The sequence below is a fragment of the Zonotrichia albicollis genome, chromosome 2, assembly GCF_047830755.1.
Source record: "Zonotrichia albicollis isolate bZonAlb1 chromosome 2, bZonAlb1.hap1, whole genome shotgun sequence".
In the NCBI taxonomy this organism is placed as follows: Eukaryota; Metazoa; Chordata; class Aves; order Passeriformes; family Passerellidae; genus Zonotrichia; species Zonotrichia albicollis.
The window spans coordinates 20,618,222-20,626,678 of record NC_133820.1 but is presented as its reverse complement, the minus strand read 5'-3'; the positions used below and the strand labels follow the sequence as shown (position 1 = coordinate 20,626,678).

At 47.6% G+C, this 8,457-nt stretch overlaps 1 protein-coding gene across 1 annotated transcript in view; it reads left to right on the top strand.

Moving 5' to 3' along the window:
- The first annotated feature begins 3,976 nt into the window (after nt 1-3,976).
- The window catches only part of LANCL3 (LanC like family member 3), a 38,683-nt gene continuing 34,202 nt past the window's right edge, over nt 3,977-8,457 (top strand). Inside the window, exon 1 of the mRNA XM_005484385.3 lies at nt 3,977-4,651. Within this exon, the coding sequence (XP_005484442.1) occupies nt 4,106-4,651 (546 nt within the window). The 5' untranslated portion in view covers nt 3,977-4,105. The remainder of the gene's footprint in view (nt 4,652-8,457) is intronic.

The following is an 8,457-nucleotide window of genomic DNA, read 5'->3' as shown; positions in this document are numbered from 1 at the left end:
GGCCAATTTCTACCATATTTGGTAATTAAGACAGTCTGAAAGAAATTCAATTCCTGTTAAATTATCAAATTTTATCAATCTGAGTAGTGGACAAAAATTTAGTGTGCTCCTGAAGCAAAAAGTAATTCAGTGCAGCCCTGTCTTCTTCTGATGTGTAATTATCACTGTGATAAAATAGCAATGCGTGCACCAAAACTTAGGTTATGCAGAAATTGTATTTGTATTATCAACTTGTATTATTACACACAAGTTACAGGAGAAAAGGTTGACTGAGGAAAAGAGATTCTGTTGAGCAATGCCAAGAAGATTTCATTTTCCAAACAGGTGTTCATATCACTGCCAAACGATCTTTATGGAGCAAAAACCACAAAACCTTTTGTGTGGCTTTGTTAGTGGAGTCCATACAGAACAGGGGAGCTCAACCTGAGAAATAAAAAAAAAAATCTTATGGTAAGTAACCAGAATAATCAAAATATATTGAATATATATATATATATATATATATATATATATAGAATATATATATATATATATATATGGAATATATATATTCAGAGCAACCAGAAACTGCTGGGGCAATTTGGCTACCAAATAACAATGCTATGAAACCCTTGGGGCTGCCTCCACTGCATGAGTACTGGTCAAACTATTCCAAATATTGGCTACTAGCATGGTCTGTGCAGTGCAGTGATCATTCCATCCACATCCCCTCTGGCCCCCACAAAGAACCCTCAACAGAGAATACTGGAAATATAAATACTTATTTTCTGATGTGGACACGAAACAGCTCAGCCTAATTCATTCCTTTCTGCCAAATGCCCCAGAGCCAGCTGGCCATCAGAAGTGACCTGACTGCAGGGCTGGGCTGTAAACTCAGAGCCTCTTGGACAGGAGTGTGGATTCCTGGGACAAAGCCCATCCAGGCTGGAAAGGAGCCAACTGCAAAGCTGACCTGCAGTGGAAAAACTCTCTGGGGAGGGAAGAGCAGCACTGGGCAGTAAAGAAACAAGGGCTGATACTGACAGGTAGGATAGGAACTGAGTTTGGATTTAATAGCAGGTTCACTCAAACCAGGGTAGCACAACCCTGCTGATGTGTTCACTCTATTTAACCCAACTCTGTTGCGGAAGCTCAGCCTGTGCATGGAGCCCAGTGCTCACCTTCAGCACAGGAGGGATGTGGAATTCTGGGTGAGAACAAAACTGCAGCCACAGGGATACCCCAAAATCCTGAAGGCACACAAAACTGGTACATCACTAAAAAGTATTGAATACAAATGACACATCAAGCCATAAGATGTTTGTTTGGAGACGCCTCCAGGCCCTACACGACAACTGAAGAGAGACCATTGTGTTCTCTTGGAAATATCAGGCACCTGGATTCCCTGAAGGAATCTGTAAATAAACAAGTAAAAACGAACCAACATACATGAATAAGTACACCAATAGGTGCCACTTTGAGCATGGGCTGAACTAAACCCTAAAGTTCCTCCCAAACCTATTTATTCTATGATTAGACATTTTATCAATATGTACAACAAGCAAATCTCCAGAATATGTGTTCCAGAATGGTGGATTTACTAAACAGAACTAACAGCTTCAAGGCTTCAGTACCCTCCTCTACCCATCACACCAGGATCATATCCCTTCCTTGTACAATCCATAAGTTTTCATGATCCTTGGCTTGTGGCATCAGATTTATAGAGCAAAGAGGAGGCACAGCATGCCCAAAGCAAACAAACCAAGGAGCTGCAGAAATGCAGAGTGGGGGGGGGGAATTCACATTTTTGTCAAGCTGAAGACCCTCACTGGAGGCCCATTTTTGCTCTGAAGAGGAAGGAAAATCCCAAATGATGTGGTGAGAAACACATGAACTACACCTGAGAATCAGCCCAACTTCTCCTCCAGTTGTATCAGGACTGCACTTGTGCTTTGTTTGAGAAAAAAAATGCAGAGCACAACCTGAAAGCATGAAACTTTGGTACATGAACACAGGGGCAGTTTAAGATTTGGGGGTTTGCAGCTACAAGAAGCATGTGTTTTTTCAAGATATCTGTCCCTTTGGCTTTGGTGGTTTAATACTCATACAAAAGAAGTACAGCAGAAACTGTCATCCTCATTTCTTGCTCGATTGCTCTGTGGCATTTGCTAAGCTCTCTTTATTTCAACAGAAGATTCCCCAGAGCACAGAAAACGTTCCTTCTTGGCATGTCATTACTGACTCCCTTTTGACTCTTATGTAGAAAAATGTTGCTAATTCAGCTCATTTTCTTATAAAATCTGTATTTTTCTTAAATCCTTTGCCACTGAAACTGGCAGAGATCCAGTTCTCTTTGCTGAGATTCTCAAAATGAGAGAGCCTTTTTAATTTGAAGACTGAATAGATGAAGGAAGCACCCTCAAAATGTCAAATAACTTATGTCAAAATGAAAAATAAAACTCACAAATTTTAACTTAAAAAGGCATTTAGGGAACACACTTTTCTAGAACCAACAGAAATTCTGCTGGAAAATCTTTAGCTACACTGCCAACTCTATCAATGGGCACCAATAGAAGCTAGTTTATGACAGAAAATAACATATGAATGAGATGTCCTGGCCATTTGCAGGGCATTTTCACTTTTTCAATGCTTTACACTGCCAAGGTGTGTGTGGTAGAAACCACATATGGTACAACAGCGAATAAGCCAGAAAACAGGGCTTTAAGGAGCACAGTAAAAACACAGACTGATAGGTGAGGATCTGGAATGTAAACATGGCAAAATGGCACTGAAGAGAAGTGAAGAAACCAAAATCAGGGGGGTGAAAGCAAACATCCCTGAGCAGATCATAAACTATATAAACAAGAAGGAAAGAGAAAGGGCAGATCAGTTGAATCAAAAACAGAGTGTGAAAGTGCAAGTGAGGAGCTGCACAGGGTTGAGGGAACTTGGCTGAAACAAGTAGCCAGCACAAAGATGAGAGAAGCCAGCCACAATTTCAGAGCAGGTGTTTCAATATCCACAGAACAGTGCTCTGGTGCTTGCTGCTGCTGTGCCAGCCGCTGGTTACTGCCTGGAGCATCCAGCAAGCTGCACCTTCCATCTCTCTTTGGGAAGGTCCTCAATTACTGAGGCTGCATGTCCAGAGAAAGGACCAGAGATCACCAGGTGCCTATAAGTCACGGGTCTTTGATGAGAAATTCACTTATGGTGCAGAAGTTGACATCAACAGGGGCAGAAGTGACAACTGTGTATTTGTATCGTGAAAGAGTTGCTCTTAATCTCTAGTTCAAGATTTTCCTTTTTTTCCCCTTTTTTTTCTTTTAACTGGAATCGATTCACTGACCTAAATTTTCTGTTCCTCCTAAGCTCTGCTTGGCTCATGCATGAAGGAAAGGGGCCAAAGATGGCCTTGTGCCACCGCTGGTCTGCTGGGGACTCGCTCAGCTTCCCACGTAACCTGGCCTCGGGCTGCCCTCCTTTACATTTGGCTCCATCCTTCAGCTTAGGCTGCAGCAGCCCACGAGGGGCCGTTCCACGGCCAGGAATAACTCAGCAGCTCTCCGGCCACCCTTCCAGCCCCTGGGAGAGACCGATTAACCCCTCGTCCTCGGGGATGCACAGACGGGTCGGGCAAAGGTGATGCACCGGCTTCCCTGAGTGAAGGAAGAGCACCACGGCAGGAGAAGCCGGACACCAGATCAGGCTCAGCCCCCGGCGTGTTCGGAGACCCGTGCCGGCCACAACCACCCCGGGCGGGGGCCGAGAAGTGCTCGCCGAGCGCAGGTGGAGCAGCGGCGGACGAGAGGCGCTGGGCGGGCACTGAACGCGCTGTGCCGGACCCGGACCGGCTCCGCCGGGGCTCTGGACCGGCATCAGCACCCATCGCTCCGGACCGGCATCGCCCATTGCCTATCGCTCCTGGCCGGCATCATCCATTGCCGGCATCGCCCCCGCCTCGGCAGCAGCGCCTCGCCCGCCCCGTCGGCAGCCGCGGGCGGCGGGAGCGCCCCTTGCCCGCCTTTCCGCTGCCTCCCGCCCGCCTCCCCCGCGCTCCCTCCGCCCCCTCGGCCGGCAGCTCCCGCCCGCCGCTCCCCGCTGCGCAGAGCGGCCGCGCCGGCGGGGGATGGAGAGCCAGCGCTGCTTCGCCAACCGCTTCGATGACTACCCGGGCAGCCCCGCGGCGGCGCCGGACAGGGAGGCGGCGGTGCCGCTGGTGACGGCCACCATCGAGCGCATCCTGCGGGAGCTGCCGCCCCTGGGCGGCCCCCGCGGCTGCCCGGGCGGGCTGTACGGCGGCGTGGCCGGCGTGGCCTACATGCTGTACCACGTCGCGCAGTGCCCGCTGTTCGCGCCGTCGCGGGACTCGTACCTGCGGGCCGCCCGCCGCGTCGTGGACGCCTGCCTGCGCTACCAGGAGGGCTGCGGCGAGGCCGACGCCGACACCCGAGCCGCCTTCCTGCTGGGCGGCGCCGGCGTGTACGCGGTGGCCGCGCTGGTCTACCGAGCCCTGGGGCTGCCCGAGTACGCGCGGCCGCTGGGCAAGTTCCGGGAGCTGAGCGAGGTGTGCGCCCCGCTCTCCTTCCTCGAGTGCGGCTCTGACGAGCTGTTCGTGGGCCGCGCCGGGTACCTGTGCGCCGCGCTGGTGCTGAAGCAGCGCCTGGGCATGGAGGTAAGGGCGGGCCGGGGCGGCTCTCGGCGCCGGGACGGTGCCCTCGGTGTTGGAGGCTGTGTGCGGCTCACACTTTCGGGGTGCAGATTCGGAGCCCCCGGGGAATGAGTCCCTGCGAGCTGTTCCCATTAGCGCTTCTCCCCGAAATGAAAATTAATAGATGAGGCTTTGGCCGGAGGGAGCGGGATGGGGTCCCGGCCGTGAAGCGCAGCGCTGCATCCCGGGGGCCGCCGAGAGCATCAGCTGTTGGTTGCCGGATGGTGAATTAGTTGGCAGAAGGCACCCCGGGCTTTTCAAGAGTATTTCCGTAAAATGAAGTGGGTGAGAAAAGAAACAGCGGTGAGTAAAACAGAGAAAGGAACCCTGTAGTACTAAGCGGTGCTGTGATGTAATCTGTAAGCAAGGAACCCGATTTTCAGAGACATTTGGTCTTGCTAAGCCGAGCATAAAGACTTTCTGAAATCTGACCGTGTATTTTGGTGCTTTTCATGAATGAGAGCAGGGAGGTTGTGCTGAGAGAGTGAGATGTGATAGATGTGATTATGGTTCAACATAGTGTTGGTTTCAGTAGTCGGGACTTTACCTCAGGACATTGTCATTGTCAGTACAATGCAACTGACAGTTCAGAGCTTCCACTGATTATGGCATAATAAGTATTGCAACTGATTGTGTTTGCTGTGGTGATTGTTACTAAGTGGTCAGTGTGGTATCTGAGCAGGCAGTTGGTAGATTTTTTTTTCCCCTGTCCTCTTGTCAGGTCCAATCTGTGTTTCCTCTGTTAATCACTGATTTGCAAGTTCATATGCTTCTGGCTTTCTTCCCTCCCAGGAGAGGAAGCAAGATTTATTTATAAGTAAATAAATGATGTAAAACTAGTGGCTCTGCCCAATCCAATACCAGTCACTGCAATTGGAGACTGAGGAGATTCACTTAATGGAGGTCTCAGGAGGCTCCAGGGTATCCAGAGAAGCCAGGAAGAATGTTAAATGCTGTGATTGCCTTGAACTAGATTTCCTAAGCACACTAAGCATTTCAAGTAGCATACCAAGCCTGCTGTTTCTTTCTACAGGATTGTCTGACAATCATAACCATAAATGTGATTATGTTATTTGTAACCATAACATAACCAAATTTTCATTTGGTGATCTTTCCCATGACAGGAAAGTTTTGTAGACACGTCACAATCCATTGTGCAGCAGTGCCTGCCTTGAGGGATGGTTTCTCATGGAGAAAGAAGCCATCCCTCTTGGTTCAGTTTGCACTGGGGGAGTGTGTCCAGCACCCATGTCAGTGCTTATGATGGTGGTGTGACATTCCAGCAGAAGGAGGTGGCACCCTGCACTCTGCTGCTTTATTTAAAGCTATTTCCATGTGCCTTACATCCCTGGGAGCAATTGCTGAGCAGTTTGGAGAGTGGGTGCAGTCACCTCTCACAGGCAGCCTGAGCAGTGGGAGAGCTCTGCTCTGTTTGCTTGCTTGGTGACAAATTCTGCTGAAGGCAGCTGCAAAGAGTTACACATCCCCACAGATAAGCACAGGTGTGCACTTACTGTGGAGTCTATTTAGCAGATGGGTTAATTGCTGTTTTGCCAATAAAACATATCCTGTGACCCCTTGCTGATGATTTCATTGATTAGCCAATGTCCTTCTATAGTATTATTTCTTCTGTCAAATACATTGTAATTTTAAATGCATAGTGCAATAAACAAAGCACACCACTAATAATTCTTAAAATTAAAAAAAAATTTGATTTTATTAAATATTAAAAAAAACTTACAGCTGAAACATTTTGCTTCTTTGTGAGGAGAATCATGATTTCTAGTCTATATGTATTCAAGCTTGAGCAAAATTTGTGTCCTTCAATAAATACTCCCAGCCTAGTACAGAATTATTTTAATTAGTACATTGCCAGACCAAACCTTGCATCTTTTTACAAGTGAAGAAAGGGATGCCCAGAGAGAGTGCATGTCATTTATTACCCAAGGTCAAACTGTAAGCCAGGTACATCCCAGAATAGAAGCAATATCTTGTGATTCGAACCGCTGGAAAATGCTACCTCCTGTAATTTGATTGTGCACAGCCTCACATGGCTCATTGCTGCATGTTTTCTTGTTACCCACGTTCTTTTTTTTTCTTTCTTTTCTTTTTTTTTTGAGGACACTGTGCAAATATTTCCAGCACAAAGTGAAATACATTCCTTATGTTGAAACACAGCCGCTGCTGCCCACATGGTTTTTTCCTCTGAAGGAGTCAAATGATGACCTACATACGAGAAATCACTTGTCCTTGAAAAAAGCCTTTTGAGGGAATTTTATCATTTATGTCTTGTATTTGTTTTTTGTTTCATCCAAGCAGGGATGGAAGGTGACAGCTTTATTTCAGCAGACACACGTTTAGCTCAGCTGCTGTGCCCCAATACTTCAATTTCTTGCTAAAGAGTCCTGGTGTCTTTAAGCTCCACATGTTCTTCATGAAGTTAATGGACTGTCCTGAAGGATCCAGTCTGTTGGATAACACTGACCTCATCTGAAGAAGGCATTTGCATTCAGCTGCTTTTCAGATTTTTAGGCTAATACAGCATTTTTCCCTGATTAATTAATTGGGATTTTTTGCATGAGTAAGGATTACTTCAACAGTCAAGGCTTAACAGGATTTGACTTTCATGATGCACTGTGCTTTAGGAAAGATGTTTATTTTCATCCCTTCTTTAATTTCCATTATATTGCAGTCAGTGCTTCCCAGACAGAGATAGATAAAATATTGTTTTGGCAGAAATGATGTGTCATTTGTGTAAGGTGTGTGTACTTTAGCTGTCTTTAACTGCTGTGTTTTCACCATTCAGGGGGGAAAAATTGTTTTATTCTCTCTTAAGTACATCTTTTTCTAATGCTTGTAGTGTTGGTTCATTGTGTGTCCTTGGGGAAATCTGTCAGTCCTGCTTTTAATTACCTTCACTCACTCTCTGTTTGCTTGGGCAAACAGCAGTAAGGCACCATTAAAATGGTGGTCCCATCCCTCTGTTTGGATGATCTCTTATCCTCTGCCCAGTTTTTCTCCGTGCTGCTTCAGTCCCATTTCGTGGTTGATGGAGCATGGTGTGCCTGGGTCAATGCACTCCCTTCTGGCAATGGAACTGTCAGATGATGGGGAAGGTACAGAAGTTCAAGTGGCTCCTTGTATTACCATCTGCTAAAGATGTTGCTGCCTTTTAGCACAGCTTGGGTTATCTTTTAATAACTGATTCTATGGACGGGCTCGCACTGACTGCGCTGGCTCAGGGTTCAGCAGCAGCAGCACAGACAGCAGAGGTGCCCTGTAGAGACAGGGCAGTGTTTGGCACAGCCTGGGGCTGTGATTTCATTGGAGACCCTGATTTCAGAACACTTTGGGGACCCCATGAGAGACCCTTGCTGCAGTTGCAGGGGTGACAAGGTGAAGCATGACACTGTGGCAGCAACGTGGCCAAACCTGTTTGCTCAGGGACTGAGGCACTGGGGAGTCCTGAGGGCCTGTAGAGGCTCTCCAGTGCCACAGTGTTCCCTCTGTGAGATGTCTCTGTGGCAGAGGGACATCTCAGTTTCCTTTTCCAGCCAGTGCTCCGTCGCAACTTGGTGAGCATGTTCAGGGGTGTTATCCTGTCAGAGTGTGCATAATTCTGATATTCTGCCAGGGCCTGCCTGGAGAGGACCTTGGTCTTTCCAGCAGGACCTTGTTGGGTGTAAGGCCCTACTGAGAACCATTCTTGTCCTGGCTGCTGTCTGCCACCAGAGCCTCTTTTGTCTTGGACCTCATGGGATTGCAAACCA